Raw genomic sequence first — 21538 nt, forward strand, 5'->3', positions numbered from 1 at the left:
TCTGCTGCACTGCAGCTCTAACCCGGGTCATCACCAGATACAGTAAAGCAACACTTGAACAGCTTTCTGATGCACCTGCACTGCTGGGTCAATCAAGGGTCTATCCTGCATCCAAATCAGTCTGTGCTGGAATCCCTCTTGAGTTGGGAAGGTCCCCACAGCAATGCTGGCACTTAATGAGCCAAATGAAGCCTTTGCCTGAGAGTAAATGTCACTGTTATCAGTAAATTGACAACTGATTTCCAAATAAAAGTCCCTGTTCTCCAGTACTCCTAATCCAGGCTCATGTGAAGCTGTTCATCCTCCCTTTGATGAGGCTTTTAGTGCCACAACTGGGGTAGTAAATGGGCCCTGTGTCCTTTCCCTCCATCCATCCATCCCCGAGGTGGGGCTGCTGCAAACACAGGTGGCAACGCTCGAGCAGAGGTTTGTGTGGGCCAGGAGCCGGGGGAGGATTGGCTCAGCCGCAGGTGGGGCTTGACCTGCATCACCCCTCCTTAAATTCGGTTAATGAGCCCAGTGCCGGGTGTGCTCTAGGTTGCCAGTCCCATCGTGGTCCGTACCCCTCACCCGCCCTCTCCCCAACAGCCGGACGCGCCCAGAGAGCCGCCGGCCTGTTGCTGCCACAGCCCGGTGCCCCCTGAAGGGGGGCCCGGGCCGGGAGACTCCTGGGCACGGTCCTGCGGGAGAGCTGGGGGGGATTCCAGCGGGTCCGCGGGCAGCAGCGGCGTGTGGAGGGACGGGGCCCTGAGCGGACTCTCGAGCACGTCAGGTGTGTGCCAGGTACGTGCCAGTACGTGGCCAGGATACGCTGCCAGCGTACGTGCAGGTACGTGCCAGGTGTGTGCCACGGTGTTGCAGGTTGTCCAGTGTTGCCTGCCAGGTGTATGCCAGGTGTGTGCCAGGTACGTGCCATGTACTTGCAGGTCTGTGCCAGGTTTAGTGCCAGGTGCCTGTGCCAGGTGTTGCCAGTAACGTCCAGTACAGTGCCAGGTACGTAGCCATGTACGTGCCCAGGTACTGCCGGGCGTGCCGGCGACTCCTCAGTGTCCTCTCCCGTGCGGGCCCGGGGGGCCCGCCCGGTCCCCCTGCCGTTGTCCGCCCGGCGCCGCCAGGGCAGCAGGCGCCCCGGACGCGCCAGAGCGGCGGGGGAGACCGACCCTGGGGGGGGAGCCAGCCCTGAGGGGACCGGACCGAACCCCATCCCTGAGGGGACGATCCGACCCATCCCTGAGGGACCGACCGGACCCCATCCCTTGAGGGACGACCGACCCCATCCCTGAGGGGACCGACCGACCCATCCCTGAGGGGACCGGACGACACCCCATCCCTGAGGGCGACCGGACCGACCCCATCCCTGAGGGACCGACCGACTCCCATCCCGGAGGGGACCGGACGACCCCATCCCTGACGGGACCGGACCGACCCCATCCCTGGACGGGAACCGGACCGACCACCATCCATGACGGGACCGGACCGACCCATACCCTGACGCGACCGACCTCCCCGCACGACCACCCCCCGACCGCACCGACATCCCCCCCAGGCCCGACCCTCCCCTGTTCCGGACCGACCCCCTCGGGATCGCCCCGACCCCTCCCGGGGCCGCCCGTCCTGGCCCGTCCCGGCCGCTCCCCCCGCCCCGCTCGGTAATCATTAACTCTGGGCATAAACAACGCACTGAGTTGTTTATTCATTAATTTCCACGGGCCGAATGCAGCATTTGCATTATAAGTCGCTTTCCACGCTGCCGCTCGGTGACACGTGTGTTGGGTTCCCTCGGAAGCCAGAAATACCGGTGAGCTTTGGAAGCACGTCCCGGTGCGGCTCGTGGGAACGATCCGGGGAAGCATGTTCCAGGTGTGGTTTAGGTGTGCTGTACTTGTGTTCTTGGTGTATTCCAGGGATGTTCCAGGCCAGCCCTGCTCTCCTCTGGTGAAGAGGAATAGCACAGCACTTGCTTTTGACTCTGTGGGTGCTCCTGGACCGATGGGGCTCCGGAGCGTGGCAGTGCTGGAGTTTGGCAGTGCCTGGCTTTGCCTCTGCCTCGCCAGGACCTCATTTAACTCTAGACCCCCCTAAGGTGCTGAAATGAACCCTCAGCCTCCTCCACTCATCCCCGTGGTAACTGACTGCCAAGGAATGCTCTGAGGGTGATTCACCTTTGATTTAGGTGGGTCCAGCAACTGAATACTTGGATGGATCCAAGAGCCACGCACTGTATGTGCTCCAAGGGGCACCTAAGGGCATTCTGGCACTTGTCACACTCGTGGCTAATGAATGAAAAAATGAGATAGAAATGAAATGTGAAGGAAACGATGCAGAATTTAGTGATTAATGCTTTGAACCTGGACTTGAAGTGCAGCAAGAGCTCTCAATCCTGCTGACTGAATTAAATAATCCAAATTACTAATACATTTTAGTATTTTTTTTTCCTATGAAAAGACATTAAAGTGCTTTTAGGAAATGAGGTAAAGATTTTCCATCCATGTTTAAAACTAAAACAGAACACTGCTGTGGGTGCCCAGAGCCTGCAGTGAGCTCATGGCACAGGCTGTGCACGGCCACCCATCTCTCCTGCAGCCTGTCCTGCAGTGCCCCGGGAATGGCTCTGTTAGGGGCATCTGCATGAAGCCATGGGCCACCCTGGGGAGCCACCATCGAGCCCAGGTGGAGAGAGGAGCATCCCCTCCCAGTGAGAGCCAGGGCCCTGTGGGGTGGTCTGGGGACACCCGAGGGTGGTGGCTTAACCTATCCCAGTTTGCAGGGATTTTACAGCCCCTGCTGTTGTTTCAGCTCAGACAGGGCTGTGGGGCCCTTTGGGCAGCAGCTCTGACCTGCCTGGAGCTTCCCCTGTCTTGTGGACGGTTGAGAGATGCTCTGTTGCATTGGCTTGTTTGTTGAGGAGGTGTATTAATTGCTAAGGGTGTATATTAATTGCACCCTCATCACTTGTGGCTGGACTGTGCCCATGTTGGGCCACTTAGTGCCCTTTTTCCTCCCTGATCCCCTCTGCCCTTGGTGTCTGGGGCTGCCCAGCAGTTCAATCCCCCAGGGTAGAGCAGTGGAAGCGACCACAGCCCCAGGCACGTGGTAGATATTTTGCTGTGTGGATACCCATATGTTTGGAGTCTGTCTCTGTGAGTATATGTTTAATTTCTTGTGGAGAGGAGAACGGACTTACCCGATGAGACCGATTCTCGAAACTGGTGAAGTGTTTTTTAGAAGTCAGTTCCCCCTGGCCCTGCTGGGGGTAGCTCAAGGGAGGGGGCTGGCACCAGCTAGTCAGGTCCTGCTGGGTTTTGGTGCATTCTGGGTTTGGTTTTAATTTTAATCTTTTTCTTTGAATGTCTCTCTCCCTGTTCCAGCACAAGCCTGAACAATGTCCCCATCTCCCTGGAGCACAGCCCTTCCCTAGGCTCATCAGTACTGATTTGGGGGGAGCCCATCTGCTGGGGGGGTGCTCCCAGTGCCACTGGTGGAGCCCTCGGCTGTTCCCACCCTCCCTGCCCACTGCTGGGCTCCAGTGGGACGTGGAGCAGATAGGGCTGTGTGCCTGCTCCATCAGGGAGGTTGTGCTGTCTCCTGTGCCTGAGCACAGAGCACAGGCACAGAGGGAAAAATAAGAGCATTTCCCCAACTTTTGATAACTTTTTTATTTCCACTTAATATACACCTACAGCCTCACTATAGAAACATTGGAAACCAGACTTTAGCAGGCCTTGGGGACTGCAGCATTATCCATCTTCTGTAAATACTGCAGAGCCGTGTGCTGTTGGAAACCTTTTTATGATCACAGCTCAGCTGGAAAGTAGCACCACATTCCCACTGTGCTTTGGAATCACTTCCTTTGCTGGTGGGGTGGAGGGCAGCAGCTGTTGAAGTGTTTTGGTTTAAGTGTTTCATGAGATAAAAGTGTAATTGTCTGGATTTTAAATATATCTCATGCACTGAGATCAGTGTAAGTATTGCAGGTAAACCAGCATTGCTTTGTGCCACAGAGATGCCACTTCCCTCCTCAGGAATATTCCAGAGACTTGGGCTTGTAGTCCTTGATGCTGCAAAGTTAGTGGAGGTTTGTGTCTTAGAAACAGAGCTCCAGCTCTGAGCAAAGCTTATCCCAGACCTTTAAATCTAATAACACCTTCCTGACAGCATCCAAAGGCCAGACACCCTCCGACAGCTCCTCATTCCACCCAAGCACCAACAGCGTGAGCAAGACACGTCTCTGGACATGCAAATGTGTCCGGTTCTATTTAATGAAGATAAATATCTTAATTAAGATACCCAGCTGCCTGCGGCACTCAGGAAATTATATGAGCATGAGCTTGGCTGGGAGCTGGTGCAGATCCTTCCAGGGAGCTCCTGCAGTCTCTGGGGCGCTGATGGGACAGGATGGGGGGTGAGGGCCCTGTGCTGCCTGCCACGCTCCTCTAGGGAAGGGCTGTGGCGGATGCTCATCACCAGCCTGAGCCTTCCTACACTGCTCAAAGCAAATGAGCTTGTTTCCCCCCTCAGTGTGTCTCAGCTGGCAAGAAATAACCGTCCCTGACAGTGTTATACACCCCTATGTGCTGCTGCTGAACACTGGTGAAACTAGTGTTGAATTTCTGTCTTTAAATTGTCATCACGTTCATTTTTCAGCCCCTTTAAAAAGCTGTTTTAAAAATAATATATTTAGCAATGACTGAGCAAGCACTGAAGCCAGCAGAGCCCCACCACACAGTGGAGCAGCACTGGGCTAAAGAGACCGTGGCAATGGCCGAGAGTGAGTAGGCTCTCAAGAAGGCTCCAGGGTGAGATAAAGCCTTTTTCTTAAAAGAAAGAAAAAAAATTAAGTCTTACATAAGTCAAAACATCTGCTAGTGCATGACTAATGCCTTCCCTCCTCCCTGGTGTGGCAACTGAAGTCCATGGGAATTAGATAAATGATTGTTTCCTGTAAAAAGTTATACATTGTTCTTAGGGCTTTTTGGGACAAGCCTCATGTTCAGCCACCCCTTCCCTTGCCCTGTTTGCTCGTGGCTCTGGATCCAGCTGATCTGTGGCCTCACTGTACTGCTGCTGTGAGCTGAGAGCAGCAAAGCCCAAACCCATTGTCCCTGGTGAGCTGGTGCCAGGGTGGATTTATTCCTGCCAAAATCAGCTTAGCTGGGACAATTACCTGTGTTTAAAGGAGAGGTTATTGATGTACAGTGCTGACAGCTGAATTAGCTGAGTGTTGGGCTGTGTGTGGTGCCTGGGGTGTGCCTGTGGTGGCCTCTGGTGACACTGGCTGTGCCCTCTGGACCACCCTGCCTGGCAGGGGAGCAGTGCCTTCTCCAGGACAAGGCTAATGGCATTAAATGCAGTGGCAGAGCCCAGGATCCACATGCCTTTGGTTTGAGGATGTGTATTGGCAAGGGCCTAGAAAGTTCTGTGGCAGCTGGTCTGTCTGAGAAGTGCAAGGAAGTGTTCTACAGGCCCCACAGACAATCTGGCCCCCAGACATGGTTTTGTTCCAGAACTTCCCCATTCTGGCAGTGCTGCTCTGCAGCATCTTTCTAACTTTGCTGACTCTTTTGCTTCTTGATGCTGATTTAAACCTCAGGTGGGTCAGGTGCCCCCGTCCAGCTCAAGGCTCCAACCATGTCCTGGTGGAAGTGCTGCTGCTGCCAGTCTGCCCAGTACCACCCAGTGGGGAACTGGGCTAAACCACTTCTATGCTGAATTTTTAGTGGTATACCTTGCTTGAGTTTTGTTCTAGTTTCCTCGTGTGGATCTCTCAGTTCTGGACTCTTTGGGTCTGTGTCTTGGTTAGAGCAGCAGGAGCTGGGTCCAGCAGAGGTGAGTGCTTCTGGCAGCTGGATGGATGCAGGTGTCTCTCGGGCCTCCAAATCCTGCACCAGGACACGCTCCGGGTTTCTGCTTTCCATGGGCTGGGACATAAACTGCTGCCAGCGTTACTAATGGCCTTCTGCTTTTAGCCTGAGTGCTGCAGGCTGCTGCTCCAACGTGGAAATCATGGAGTCAATTAAGTAATTACCTGGCATTTCAGCTGCCAACACACGAGGGGTTTTGTTTTTCACCACTGGCGTCAATCCTGACACTGTGTCTCACCCTGGACTCGTGGGTCAGGGTGGGTGAGGGGGGATGTGAGGAGCTGGGCACCACTGTGCCCCTGAGCTCACCTTCCCCTGTAGCTGGTCTGAGGGATGGTCGGGCTGTGCTGGCCAGGAGGAGGGAGAAGCCCCGAGGACAGAGCGGATCCCGGGTTTGCCCTCCCTGCCGTGCAGAGGATTCCTGGTGTCTGGGCAGCGCTGCATGACCAGAGCATGACAGGCCTCTGTCCACACAGGGCAGGAATCTGGGAAGGTGTCAGAACTCCAGGTGGTAGATTCTGCTTTGGAAGCATCAGTCAGAGTATGTTTTCTAACAGGTCACAGAATGGTTTGTCCCCCTGGCTGGAAGCCCCAGGGTGCAGGCACAGGACCTGCCCCTGCTGCTGGGCACCCGCCCCTGGCCATGGCACAGAGCCCCAGGCACAGACCCTGCAGGGATCCAGCTCCCCTTGCACACTCTGTTTGGGGGTCTGGGGGGACCCCACAGCAGTGGGTTAAAGCCACAGCAGCTGCTTTAATGGCTACTTAAAAATCAATTTCATTTGTCATCTTTGCTGTTTATAGCACTCACTGGGGCTCAGAAACATAAACATCCTAGAAATACAAACAACCTATGATTTCATTTTTCTTTTCTTTTTTTCCTGCTTTCTGCCAGGCAGGCTGGTGGGACCCTGGGACCCTGGACCAAGGAGTGCCCCACTGAAGGGCTGCCTGAGTGTGGATGCCCTTGCAGGAGCAGAGCAGCAAAAACAGGACCATGAAGGACCTATGGTTAGTAAATTTAACAATATATGGGAGAGTTTGTTGCCACAGCAGCACAAAACAGCCAGGGGACATCAGTGTCAATTGTAGCCCTTCCCAGTTAGGTCATGAGTTAGCGTATGAATGTATTTGTACCAGGAGACTTCATTACAAACAGCTGGCTGGGGCCAGATTTGCTGCTGCTTGTTCAGTCACAGATAATCACTTAGCACAGGTGTTGGATTAAATTGCAAATTCAAGAAGGACCAATATCACATAAGTTCACATGTCCTGATTCTGCAGATAAAGCTGCCTGAAAATGTTCAGTGAAATTTTTGGTGGGGAAACAAGTATTAAATCCATTGTGTGTTACAGGGAGGGGCTGATTAGAAAAACACTTTGTTTTAAATTTATCAAAATGAAATGTCCTTATATTTGTTGTGAGAGTCCTTACTTGGAGGACTGAATTATAGGAAGGGGAAAGGCAAACTAGAAGCAGCACTAGTAGAAGTGCTTCAAATTGCTGTGGTGATGTCTGGTGAGTCCTAACCAACCCTTTTAATAAATTGTAGATTTTCCCCCCTAGGTGTACATTTCAGTCCTATTGAACTTGTCTGGAAACAGGCTTGGAATCTTGGCTCTAGCCTGGCAAGAAGAGTTTTCTCTGCAGGCTGAGTCACTGGTGTCCATCCATCTCCCTCCCAGAGATGGCTGCTGTGCTGCAAGTGCCACGGAGGGACTGGAGCTGCTTTTTCTGCAGGTGCTCTGGTGACAAATGGCTCCTTCTTCCCCTGTTTAGTCTCACTCTGACACATAAATCCAGGCATAAGCATGCTAAGCTGGGTGGAAGCTGAAATTACCTGTTCATAGTTCCGTGTTCTGTCTGGTTTACCCCTGTTTGTTTGATGAGCAGCAGAGTGAGCTGAACTGTAGGTGACACACAGCAGCACAAGGAGCAGCTGGAGACTCTGCTGAGGCTCTGTGATCCAGGGAAATACATCTCCAGTGGCTGCTGGGACTCATCAGCACCTTGGTGAGACAACGCTGGGGACTGCTGGAGTGTGCTAAGAAGCAGGGCCGAGGCTGGTGGAGGCTGGATGGATCTCTGCCCTTGGGCAGCTCCAGGTAGAAAGTGCAGAGGCACAAGTTCATGATCCATGGGAAAGCACATAGGGCTTGTTGGCAAAAGTTGTGTTGCTAATTAAACAGGAGCTGGGAAGCTGCTTGAGGGGGCCAGAGCCCTGTGAGAAGCTGTCCAGCCTCTTTTGCACTTTCCAGTAATTAAAGGGAGTAATAAATAAATGTTCTTTGGAGCAGGGTGGGCTTGGGGAATGTCTTACCCTGGCATAGGGATGGAGCACAGGGAGCTGCACTACCCCTGCACTGCAAAGGCTGAGATCTGCTTAATGTTTGGGGACGGGGAGGGCAGCAATGAAGTGATAAATACAGCAGCAGAACAATGCAAACAATATTTAGCGAAGGAATGAAGTTCCAGTGATGGATATTTTGGTGGCAAAACAGCAGCTGTACAGCACAAGGGGTTGGGGACAATTTGTGCTCAAACTCTGCTCCCGAGTCCTTCAGCTGAAAAGGGCTAAATCTGTGCAGGAGAATTGGAATATCAACAGAGAAACACTTTATTAACTTATTGACACTTACCTTTGGATTTCACCTGGTTTACCCATTTTTCCTCTGCATAGGAATGCAGGTTGTTTCCTATTTGATAGCCCCTGTCTGTGACCTCCATCACAGCTCTCTGAAGAGGATACAGAGCACTGAGCATTGTGTCCACCCAGAGACATGGAATAACTGCACAGCCAATCACTAACAGAAATTCATCACTGGAAAGTAAAGTCATTTCCCACTGAGAAGGGTCTTAGCCTTCCCTGGAGTGGGATGCTAATTGTAGGCTCTTTTTGTTCATACTGGTTCTCAAAAGCAGCAGAATCACTTTTCTGTAAGTAGCTGAATTAATCTAGTTCAGCTTTTTTGGGGGGGGGAGGATGAGGGTGGAAGAAAGGAACTCAGGCTATGAACCAAGCAGACAAAGAGAGACTCTAAGCCACAAAGCTGGCAATGGAATATGCTGTTGGAGAAAATCCAAGAGAATGGAAAGTATTACAGACCTACCATTGCATCTAACTGTGCATGGCTTATCAGTGCAGGAGTTTTTATACTGGAGTAACTCAGATTTTCTTAACGTTCATTGGATCTGCATCAGTGGCCAAACAGGAGGTATCTGCATGTGCAAAACAACGTCTCTCTAACATCAACAAGCGTTGCTGTGGCAAAAGGCCAAACCCAGCCAAGGCCAATTCACCGATGGCTCATTGTTTGAGTCTGTGTCCCTGTCTCGGGTCAGGGCTGTGCTGGTTCATCTGCTGCCTTCTCTCCCCAGGCTGCCTATCTAGCAGCCACTGTCATCTCATTCTGCCCTCAGGTCAGGCCCAACTCAATCAGCATTGGTTTACTATGAAATGTCCAGAGTCATTTTACTCATCGTGTCTGTCTCAAAGCACTCCAGGAGAAAGTTTAAATATTATTTCTGGCTCTTTCAGCCACTAACTCTCATGATGTTTTCATGGAAGCTTCTATGCTGCTCTGTAATGTGTTTTTCATTGATTTATGTTGACCTAAAAACATTGCAGAAAAAAAAAAAAATATTTTGTTTGTGCTTTCAAGGCATTTCTGTGTGAAATGACCTGATGTTCGTGGAGCTGTGGCACAGCTAAAGCAGCAAAGGTTGGGTGTGGAGTACCTGCCAACACAACCATGCTGGGGTGATAAATACACTTCAGCACATGGGCTGGGAGCATTTTGACTAATGAAAGGTTGTTAGCGTTTCCCTGTGTGGTTTGTGCTTGGAGGGCAGTGACTGAGGCTCTTGGCATCACTGGCTTGCCGAGGAAGCGGCAGTGGATGGTGGGACTGTCGTTACACCAGAGGCTTTTAGCCAAAAACTAATGACACGGAGGCAAAACCAGCAGTCTGCTATCTTTAAATAGCACAGTGAATTATACATGTGCAAAAATACAGCAGGTACTGCAGGGCTGGCCCACACCCCTCACAGGCACTCTGATACTTCACTGACTGCTCCAGTCCTGTGCCTGGTTTGGCTGGGGTAGAGTTACTTTTGTTGGCAGTGGCAGGTATGGGTCTGTGTTTGGGATTTGTGCTGAGCACAGTGGTTATAACAGAGATGGTTTTGTTATTGCTGAGCAGGGCTTACCCAGAGCCAAGGCCTTTCCTGCCCCTCGTACGGCCGCGCTGGGGAGGGGGCTGGGGCTGTGTGGGACAGTGGGAGGGGACACAGCCAGGACAGGTGACCCCAACTGATCCAAGGGGTACTCCATACTGTATGATGTCATGCTCAGTAAATAAGGTGGGGGGACGTTTGGAGCGATGGCTTTGTCTTCTCAAAGAACTGTTACATGTGATGGGGCCCTGCTGTCCTGGGGATGGCTGAACACCTGCTGCCCATGGGAAGCAGGGAATGAATTCCTTTGCTTTGCTTATGTGTGTGGCTTCTGCTTCACCTACTGACCTGTCTTTATCTCAACACATGAGTCATCTCACTTTTACCCTTCTGATTCCCTCCCCAGTCCCACTGGTGGGGGAGTGAGCGAGTGGCTGCTGGGGCTTGGCTGCTGGTTGGGGTTAAACCACGGCAACTTGAGATCTTTTTGTTCTAAAAGTCTCAACATCAGACTAAATTTAGTCCTGTAGAAATCAATAAATGGCTGCCAACTTTCACACAAGGGCAGAGCAAGGTCAATGTTAAATGTTTCTGGGCAATCTTGCCCATGGTTTCAGGCTCTTTGCTTCTCCAGTTGGGAATGATATGATGAGAAACTTTCCACTGCTTTAAATATTAAGGAATCTCTGAAAATACTTAGAAACAATTAACTCAAAACCTTCTCTGTTTTGGGGTTTAATTTTTTTTTGAAGTACAGTATGTTCTTCTGCAGATTTTCATCCAATCTACACGCTGGTGTCCCAGAGGCTTCTTTCTGTGGTGCATTTGTGTATCTATAATGAAGAATGTCCAGGGGCACACAGACATGTGAGGCAGACCGAGGTGGAGTGTCAGTTTTTAGTTTTAAGATCAGTGGATGAAGGGCAGCTGAGGATGAGCCGTTTGTCTGTTGGAGCACAGAGAAAAACAACAGTTCTGCACATGGCACTGGGCACCACGGGGGAACAAACACTCTTTACATTTTTAAGTTGTGCACAACCAGCTGGGAATTATGTAAAACTTCCCGAAAATGTTTTCTTTGTCTCAATAGAACATGTGAAAATAAGTTGCTGTTGGAGATTTTCTTTGTGTCAGGCTACTACACTTCCTACTAAGCTTTTTCACACATTTCTCTGCTAACAGAACAGGGCAACAAGCTTATGGAAATGCAGTTGGGTCTTCCTGGTATTTTAATTTAAATGAGCATTTCAGTGGCTTGGGAGGAGGGGATATGTTTGGTGTTCTGTGTATAATAACAAGTTGTAACTTGGTTGTTCAGCAAAATAAACCAGTTTAGTATTGCTACACCAAAGCCCAAAGTGCCAATAAAACAGTGGGAAGCATTCCTACAGGGAGGACAAGTGTCCTCACTCGGCAGGACTCTGGGGGTTGGATCTGCTCCCTGGGACCTGTCATGTTCCAGCAGGCTCCAGCTGAGCAGTGCTTTGCCTGGCCAAGTCCCCGGGCAGTGCAATAGGGCTGAAGGGGTGTGAGAGGCTTCCTAGTGCCTCTCCTGTGGTGGGAGAGCCCAAGGGACTTCATCCCAATGGGACAATGCCCACAGATAACCAGGCTGTGCACCACAGGCTGGGGGGATCATCTGAGCACACAGCCTAAGGAGGTGGATGCTCTCCAGCTTTGCCATTGTACAGGATTCAGGTGAAAGTACAGGTTTTCCAAGTTGGTGGTTTTTTTTTGTTTTGTTTTGTTTTGGTTTTTTTTTTTTTTTAATATATATATGGTACTTTTACAGTGGAAATAATTTAAATTGTGTTTTTATTCAGTAGTGGTCTCTGTGGATGGTGTTTGGCTGTAGACTCCCTGCTCTTTGCTCTTCATTGGTCCAAAATAAAAAATAAACATGTTGCTGCAGGAATGAACCTGCACCCCTGTGCCCATTCCTGGGGGGTGAGTTAATTCCCACCCAATAAGCTCATGTCTGATACATATGAGTGAACCTGGACTGAGAGTGGCCACGTGTGTGAGGGAAGGGAAAGAACAGAAAATTACAAGAGTTTGATACATTCATTTGTCACAGCTCACAGAGAAAATAGAAATGGATTCCTTAAGGTGAAAAGAACAGGCACTTAAGTGACACTATTCTGTAAATTCTAGCATTTTTGGCAAGGGGCAGGCAGTAATCAGAGCCATTCAAATATATAAATTCAGAGATTCATAGTGCCCAAGGCCAGCACAGACCATTGTGATTATTTCCTCTGACCTTCCCCATCGTGTGGGTCATGGAGCACCTTTTATATAGCTATATATTTATATATAGACATTGAGTGCCAGTTCAGGGAGCTTGGCTTGATTTTATCCAATTCAAAAATCAGACTAGCACAGATCAAGAGCAAGCACATGGAAATTACACTACTACAAACAAACTCGTAGGAAAAACCAGGCACACATACATGCAGCTTTTGGGGAACAGCACGTTTGAGTCGCCAGCTGCTGCAGAAGTGTTTCAGACTGTGTAACTAAGGAAGTAAAGGGAGCTGTTACTGTTCCATACTATTATAAAAAATGGTTAAATGTGCCTTGTGTGCGTCTGAAAACCTCTGCTACAACAAATTTAAGGAACAGGAATGTTGTAAGTGTAGAGTGTGCCAGAGTACCTGCCAGGGGAGGGGGGTCAGCGAGCCCCGTGTGTGATGGGCAGTGCCTGGGCACAGCCTGGGTCAGTACCTGCCCTCGGAAACCTGAACTGCACCCAGACACTGCAGTTTGCTTTGCAATTTTATCCTCCGTGACTTGGGCAGTGCGTTCATTTCCCTGACCTCCCGGCAGTTCTGAGCCCTCCTGAGAGCCCAGGGCAGCACTGAGCCCCGGTCACACCTGCCCTGGGGGTGGTTTGCAGTCACCAGGCTGTGTATTTTTAGTCTGGGTTTTGCTGTCCCCTCTGTGGAATTCAGAAGCAGATCTGGCCGTGCCCGGGGCAGAGGTGCTGGGGATGATGCCCATTCCCATAGGAACCCAGCAGGGCTGTGGGGAAGGGCATTCCCATGGCAAGGGGCTGACCTGCACCTGTGCAGAGCACAGGGCTGGGCGGTGGGAGGTCACTGAGGAGGGAGTGAGGTGGGTGAGCGCAGTTCCAAATCTCGCCCACACAGTGTCTTAGATGTGTTTTCAGTTAGTATCTCCTGGGAGACACAGATGAAGACTCTCAGGCCCATCTTATGGGAGCACTCAGACACATATCTCATTTGTCCCCTGAGTAAACAACTGATCACAGTGGCTGAGAATCCATCAGCTGAGCACAGGAGTTCTCAGAATCCTATTCCATCCATCAGCTGTCCAAGGGAGTTCCACAGGCACATGGGATGCACAGAGACCAGTGCTGTTATTTTAGCTCCTCCAGGGGTGAGAGGCACACAGGGGAGAGAAGGTGTAGAAATGCCTGGTAGATGATTCATTCAGTGCTGAAAAGCTACCTGGTTGGAATCGCAGAATCATAGAATATCCTGAGCTGGAAGGGACTCACAAGGATCATCCTGTGCAGGACACCCCAACAATCCCACCCTGTCCCTCAGAGCGTTGTCCAAACCCTCCTGGAGCTCTGGCAGCTTTGGTGCTGTGCCCACTGCCCTGGGGAGCCTGGTCAGTGCCAACCACCCTCTGGGGGAAGAACCTTTCCCTGTGATCCAACCTGACCCTGCCCTGTCCCAGCTCCAGCCCTTCCCTGGGTCCTGTCCCTGCTCACATCGAGCAGAGGTCGGAGCTGCCCCTCGGGAGGAGCCGCAGACCCTGCTGGGGTCTCCCCCGTTCACGTCCATCCGCAGGATTTCAGAACTGCCCGCGCAGGTGTTTAATTGAGCATCATTAGACAGCGAGCACGGAAGGTGTTGCAGCTGTGGCACAACCCCGCCCTTTGGGAGGCCACCGGGGAACGGGCCTGGGGAACGGGGGGTACCGCGGCGGGTACCGCACAGGGCCGGGGGCGAGCGGCGGCTCCGCCCCTTCCCCGCGGCCGGCACCCAGTTCCCGGGCACCGTTCCCGGAAGTTCTCCGGAGCGCCGCCGTGAAGCGAGCGGGCGGAGGCAGCGCGCGGCCGTGATGCGCGCGGCGGCCGAGTCCGGCGCGGTCCGTGCGGCGACAGAGCGGGCCGGACCGGCCGCGCACGCCATGGCCTGAGCGTCTGCCGCCTGCCCGGAGCCGCCCTGGCCGCGAGCCTGCGCCCCGCCTGAAGGCTGCGTGCGGCCGCAACGGACCCGGGATGCGCGCCGGACACGGCCCCGGGCATGGCGGGACGGCGAGCCGGGGCCAGCGCGGGCCCAGGGGCCGCGGAACGGCCCCTTCTGCCCGTGCCAGCAGGCCGTGGCAGCACATCGCCGAGCGCGTGCCGGTGGATCGCCCATCGCCCCACGAGCCTGTTATGCCTTGAGCGCGCCCTTCGCCACAGCGAACCTCCCGTGTCGGGCACCCCGTGTCGGGCACCCCCGTTGTACGGGCACCCCCCGTGTGGGCACCCCCGTGTCGGGGCACCCCCCGTGTCGGCACCCCCGTGTCGGGCACCCCCGTGTCGGGCACCCCCGTGTCGGGCACCCCCGCTCGGTACCGCTCCCCCGTGTCGGGCACACGTGCCGTGCCCGTGGCTGACCCCGCTCTCCCTGCAGGACGTGGATGACTTGCTGCGCTGTGGGATTTGCTTCGACTACTTCAGCATCGCCGTGATCATCCCGCAGTGCTCCCACAACTGTGAGTCTGCTGGGAGGGGTTGTTGCTCTGGTGGGACTTGTCCAGTCCTGCTGCCTCCCGTGTGAACTTCCTGAGTGTGAAGTGTAAGGAAAGGCTGAGAGAATTGGGTTTGTTCAGCCTGGAGAAGGCTCCAGGGTGACATAATTGTGGCCTTCCAGGACCTGAAGGGAGCCTAGAAAAAGGATGGAGAGAGACTGTTGACAAGGGCCTGGAGTGACAGGAAAAGGGGGAGTTGCTTCTTACCGACAGAGAGTAGGGTTAGATGGGATATTGGGAAGAAATCCTTTGCTGTGAGGGTGGTGAGGCCCTGGCACAGGTTAGCCAGAGAAGCTGTGGCTGCCCCATCCCTGGGAGTGTCCAAGGCCAGGTTGGACGGGGCTTGGAGCAACCTGGGCTAGTGGAAGGTGTCCCTGCCCATGGCAGGGTGTGGAGCTGGATGGGCTTTAAGGTCCCTTCCAACCCAAACCATTCCAGCATTCTATGGTTCTCCTTGGGATGGAAGCTGTGAGAAGGTCTGTGAGGTGGAAGCAGCCAGAACCTTCCCTCGTGCAGTTCCTGCTGCAGCATAAACACGTGGCATCTGGATCAATGCACTTAAAATGCTGCCTATTTCTACAGGTCTCCATTTAAATATCTTTCATAACATCTTGAGGGTGGAGCAAAGCTGTATGTAGAGAGCATTATGAGCTAAAATTTTCCATGCTGCTCCGCCTGCCTTGGGCTGATATCTGTTGGAACCTGGACCCAAGCAGTTTGCTGAAAGCCAGATTAGAGGGAAATATGTTAGCTTTTCTCATGTTAAAATAAAAGCTTGTAATTGTTTGCTTCAGAAACTGTAGCACTTCCCCTTCCTTCCATGAAGGGGGTCATTGTAGTTTGGCAGTGAAGTTTAGTTTAGCTTGGCAAAGCTCTCACCATTGAAACCAGTATTCTTGTGGTGGGGAGCACTGGAAATTCTCTACTCGCTGGTGACACAGTGGGGTTCAGAGGCTCTTAACTTTGGAAAGAATCTGTCTGCCTTTTCTTTAACAGGTTACACATTTATTTCCCCATGCAAACTGCAGAAGGTCCAAGTTTTCTACAGTAGCTCAAGATTTCTTGAAGCACTTTCAGTTGCTTGTCTCTGTAATCTCTTGAGTCAACTGAGGTTGGACAAGTGGAGCCAAAAGCCCTCTGCTTTAATGAGTAATTGTTTGTGAATGGATGAAAATGAAGTATGTCTGCTTGCAAACCTTTCTGCTGACTCTCATTTTCTTAATGATCTATTCCAGGGTCTCTAGACATCCCTGTGATGTGTTTGCACCTGTAGCCACTTAAATTCCTCCTCTGCTCCTTGGGTGTCAGGAGTGTTCAGTAGCTCATGTGACAGCAGTTGTTTAACTGTCCTGGTGCTTTGGACTGTGTTGTTACTGACAGAATAGATGTGCCATCCATATTTTTTTCACATGATAAAGGCGTCTGAAGGTGAATGTCTTCTCTAGCATGGATGGAAGGAACTGTGGCCCTGGGATTTCTTATACCTGGTATGGGAGCATGAGCTCTGTCTGCAGGCTGGTGTTGGTGTGCTGGATGTCAGCAAGCTGGATCTGCCAGTTCATTCATATTCATACAGTTAAAGTTAATTTGTTTTTTTTTATGGATTTCCCACCCTGTATAACTTCTTAATAGATATAGTAACTTTTGAGTATTTAGCTGGATTTGTGGTTTAAGTGTTATTTGGTGCATTAAGGCCAGGTTGGATGGGGCTTCCCAACCCAAACCAGTCTGTGATTAATTAATGCTCCTGCTGCTTTTCAGACTCACTCCCAGAGGGTCTATGAAATATAAATCTGCTTTGGGAGCTGCTGCTGAGTGTTAAATGCTAAGACTCTGACCCATAATGATCTAGTGAGTGAATGTCTGTTTTACTGGAGAGTGATGAGACTTTATATCTTTAAGTGGCTGTGAAAGCTCATAGATAAGTTGACAAAGTAGAACAATTTCAGAAATCTACTGTGACAAAATGAAGCTTATGGCATGTTTCACCACAGTCTGTTGAACCATCCTGTGATGATGACATGACTTGCTTTCCCTGGGAAGCATTAAGCTGTCTCTCAGCCTTCCAGTGCTGGCTTCCATTCTGTTTAGCCTTTTCCTTCACTAACAAGTTGGTATGGTTTTGGAAAGGAGCAGAAAAGCCTGGGAAGAGGAGGAGACAGAGGGTGTCTGGGGCTGTGCAGGAAGATGGAAGTGGTCCCACATTAGTCATGTCAAAAACCCAGTGTGGGGGGAGTGAGCAGTGCAAGCATGGCTTTAGTGGTGCTGGCTGACCAAGGTTTTCTTGTCTTGCACTGGGAAACAAAAGGAAATGAACATCATCTTTTGACAGAGGGACTGACATTGGGTACTGAAATATGTTTGCATACAATACGTTTGGGTTTTTTTTGCTACAATGATAATCTCAATTCCATGGAAAGATGGTGTGTTTTCAACATTGGTGTATTGTGGAATAGCTTGCACATATTGTACAATAAGAAAATACACAAGTAAGGACTTGAAACTGCCTTTGGAAGAATGCCTTCTTTAAAATGACGTATTTCCTTTTTCCAGATTGTTCCCTTTGTATCCGCAAGTTTTTGTCCTACAAAACTCAGTGTCCAACGTGCTGCGTGGTAAGTGCTTTTCTTTCCCCCTCAGCTTGTTTTTTTGTTTATTTTTTTGGCAAATCTCAGGAGCTTTTCCCTTTGGACTGTGCTAAATAATTGTGATCACGTTACCACCTTTCTGTTTGGTGAGCAGCTCTTTGGGCAAAGTGGGATGTTCTTACAGCTGGAATTCTTCTGCTCCAGAGTTGTTCTCTGTCAGCACAGGCGGAAGTGGATGGAGCATCAAGCCTGGGGTTTGGCTCAGGGCTGTGCATACAGTCTGTCACAAAACATTTAATATTAATTTGTCAGAATACACCATCGTTTAAACCAGGAGTGCTGAAACTTAGGCACTTAAATTTCCCATGTTTGAGTGGCCTCATTTCATCTCTCAAGGAGTCTTTAAAAGTGTTCACAAACCTGCTAGTCCTGACAGTGGCTGGTGTAGCCTTTTTGGGCATGAGAGGGCTCTGTTCTGCTCTGGGGAGAGGAGGTGTTTGCCAGGAGCAGGAGGCTGAGTGTGCAGAGCACTGGAGGCAGGTTGAGCTGCTCTGCAGGTGCTTGTTATTAGGATCTCACTTGAAGCCCTTTTTTGATTAAAGAACATGAAATGCAATTTTTTCTAAGCCTTAATCTAACTTTTCTCCTGAAGCCAATTGGGGTTTATCGACCTCCTGAAAGTGGTTAAAAACAGTAACTCAAACAAGTGAATGGTGCTTCAGGAGTATTGGCAAAATAGGAGTAATTTTGGTCTGTGTTCTAAAGCATGAAACAGATGAGACCTTTCAAGACTGGAAAATGGATCTATTTGTGGCTTTGCCAGTTTTTAAACATCCAAACAAGTGCAGACTACTTGATGAAGTACATTTTACTGCCACCTGCTTAAAACTCACAGGTATTGGTATGAGAAAAACTAATGGAAGCTTTGTTAAAAAGAAGAGCAGAGAGACAGAGAGATAAAAATCAGAAGTTGTTTCAAAAGAATGAATTGAATGCACAAAGTCATCTCATATTTCATATTTTAATTCCATAATCAGAAGATTAACATTTCCCTTCATGGGTTTTCATGCTTTGTTGCTTAATGTTCTTATCACCTTCATAAAATCCTTGATTTGGTTTTCAAAATAATTAGACCTGTGCTACGATAAACCATTGTTGGAGCCTGGGTATGCTGGGCTTTGTTCCTTTGGCTTTAGACTTCATTTTTATCTATTACCCTAATTTTCCAGACTTACAGTTCTCAGGCAGTTATTTTAATATGACATATTTTTCAGGAAAAAGCATTTACCCTTTATACAGCTTCATTTTCATAGCACTTTAGTGGGGGTAGTTGAGTTGCTGAGCCAAGTAGCAAGTTATTGATCACTTGAACATTTTCTGGGCACTTGTTGTTTTCACTGCATTTGAATGTTTGTTTGTTTGTTTTTTTTTTCTTTTTCTCTCTTTCTTTTCCAACAGGCAGTCTCGGAATCTGACCTGAAAAACAACCGAACATTAGATGATCTAGTGAAGAGCTTCAATTCTGCAAGGTATTGATGTAGTTTTATGACCACTCTCTCTCTCTAGTTTGGCAGCTGGAAAGAAGAGACTGCCTGTGTGTGACCAGGCTCGGAGTCCTTGGAGAGCAGTGGTGTGAGGACTGAGCAAAACAATTGTGGTGTCACAGAAACATTGTCAAAGATGGATGTTTACACTTTTGGAGAAATCCTACAGGGTTCTGGCTGAAGGTTGCTGCCCACTTGATGAGGTGTGGAGGCTCTACAAGCTTGTTTTGGTCCTGGTTCTGGTTAACTGCCCTGTAAGTTGCAGTCTCTTCCAGTGTGTAGGAAGTCAAGCAGATATGTCAGGATTCTGTGGGAAAAATAATGGTAATAAAGATTTTCTGCTAAGATCTTTGCTATGTGTGCAGGGAAAATTCTGAACAGAAAGATTTTGTCCAGTGGTAACAATCAACTTGCAAGAGAATTCTCTTGGTGAAGTCACTGGCTGGGAAAAACATAGGTATTGAAGGACCACAAATGTGAGTTTTCCTGGGGAAGAGAAGTAATGGAGTGCTCTGCTTTCACCTGGGTTTCTTAGCTACTTTCCTGTTTAATTCATTTTTTATTTCATCCCTTTAAAAGACAGGAACAACAGAATAAGTTTGACTTGGTAAGTTCTCACCACAGTAGATGCATGAGGCTCCTTGTATTATCTGTTTCCTTTAGATGAGAAGCAGCTCAGTGTTTGCTGGGGATTCTGTGGGTATTCCTGTGTCTTTGGGAGATAAATGCACTTTCATTTTTTTCTCTGAAATTAACTTGAAGCTGGAAGTCAATGAGACCTGGCTTCATAAATGACAGGAAACAGAGTTCAGTTGATGGCTTTGTTTCATGAGAGAATTTTTCTGTGATGAAAACCATAGAATGTAGATAGATCTTATCTCCTACATGACCACTGCTAGATTGAAGTGATTTATTTGAATAATTTAAATCCTACGGTTCCATTGTTTTAGCTTGAACTCTGGTGCTTCCTAGTGATAAATGGATTACTATTTTTTTGGTAATATCCAATTTTGTAGGGAACAAGTAGTGCTGACTTGGATCCATTATGATATTGAATCTTAAACATTAATTTCTTTGGCTGCTTTAATGGATCAGTATAAATCTTAGCAGTGAGAGTAGTTTAATAACCTTTCCTTGTGTGACTTGGAGTTCAGCCAGTGTCTCCCATGAGGTGGGATCAGTAGGATGGTGGTGCCCTGTCCCCTGCTCCGTTTGGGGTGGGTGGGAGTGGGCACAGGGCTTGCTCTGGAGCTGGGTGGGAAAGGCCCCACGATGAAGGCTCACTAATGACTGCTCTAATGAGACAGACCCCTCAGAGCAGTGTAGATAATGAGTCAGGTGCTGGGCACCCCCCGGGCTGTGTTTGCTCTGCCATGTCCTGGGCTGAGGGGACACAGCTTGGCCAGAGAGCAATGTGTGAGATGAGTGTCACTGAATCAGAACCCCACTGCTGATTTCTGCCCTGATGATGTTGGTATAGGACAAATCTTCTGTCTCCCCCCTGCTTCCCCATCTGCTTTGTTTCCCTGTGGCCCTCCCATAACAAATCCAAAGTCCAGGGGTTGAAGAGCTCAGCACATTTCAGAGATCAAGTCTGTCCTGACCTGACTTTGAGCCTTGGGTGGTTTAGTGTTTATGAAAATTAGACCTTAAATCTTCTCAGCATTTCACAAAGTGCAAACCCATTCCTTAAGTCAGGCCTGGAGGGGAAGAAAATGGTAATGTTGGTGGTACCTAGAGTGCAAGCTGTGCTCCAAGGTCAGCGTGTGCAGGGAATAGGAATCATTCCAGCCAGGGCCAGGTGCTGATCCCGTTTGTACTCTACTCTCTGCTTTACACCCTGTGCCCAAGGGTCTGCAGGGTGACCTGGTGTGGGTGTGCTTGGGGTGATGTGTGGGAATGCTGCTCCCTCCCCATCCAGGGAGAGGGCTGTCCTGTTTCCCAGTGAAAGTGGAGGTGTCCTGTCATTCCTCATGGCCCATCGATGTTTTATTCAGTGTGAAAGGCAGAGGAGCAGTTCTGACCAGGCTGTAATGGGTGTGAATGACAGTGCCCTGTGTGAGTGGCACAGGAGCTCAGGGGGGCATTGACATGAGCAGTTTTGTTTTCCCTCACCTGCCGGTGCTCTGGGATGGAATTCCTGGCTCTGGACATGTCAGGAGAGAAAGACGAGGAGCAGTATTTGTGCCAGCTGTCCTTTATGAACTTTTATCACTTGCAGTAAGGCCAGTGTCTTCAAAAATAAGTGTAAAGTTTTGTGTGAAGTGTAAAGAATTAATTTCATTGTCCTCTAATAAAGAGATTATTTTGATAAAATTTGTAAGTTTTTGCAACACCTTGTTAGAAAATTTAGCGATAGAAATTAGAGTTACAGTTGCATAGGCAGAAAAGTAGTCCTTGCTGACAAGGATCTCTGCTTTTCTTCATACATAGGGAAGAAAAATATGCTGTTACTTTCAAGTTTATATCTTAGTTTCCTAATCGGGACAACTTGACAGGTAGTGATTCACAGGAATAAACACGTGGACTCTGAGTGCTGAGAGAGCAGGTGCTGTCACTGCTGATACACTGATTAAACCTCCAGCAGGAATGCAGACA

The 21538-nt window shown here is 49.8% G+C and overlaps 1 protein-coding gene across 1 annotated transcript in view; it reads left to right on the forward strand.

Moving 5' to 3' along the window:
* The first annotated feature begins 14315 nt into the window (after positions 1-14315).
* The window catches only part of RAD18 (RAD18 E3 ubiquitin protein ligase), a 31328-nt gene continuing 24105 nt past the window's right edge, over positions 14316-21538 (forward strand). The window contains exons 1-3 of the mRNA XM_018068642.3: positions 14316-14772; positions 17362-17423; positions 18855-18925. Of these exons, the coding sequence (XP_017924131.2) occupies positions 14316-14772; positions 17362-17423; positions 18855-18925 (590 nt within the window). The remainder of the gene's footprint in view (positions 14773-17361; positions 17424-18854; positions 18926-21538) is intronic.

The sequence above is a fragment of the Manacus vitellinus genome, unplaced genomic scaffold (assembly GCF_001715985.3).
Source record: "Manacus vitellinus isolate BGI_N305 unplaced genomic scaffold, ASM171598v3 scaffold_14_pilon, whole genome shotgun sequence".
NCBI lineage: Eukaryota > Metazoa > Chordata > Aves > Passeriformes > Pipridae > Manacus > Manacus vitellinus.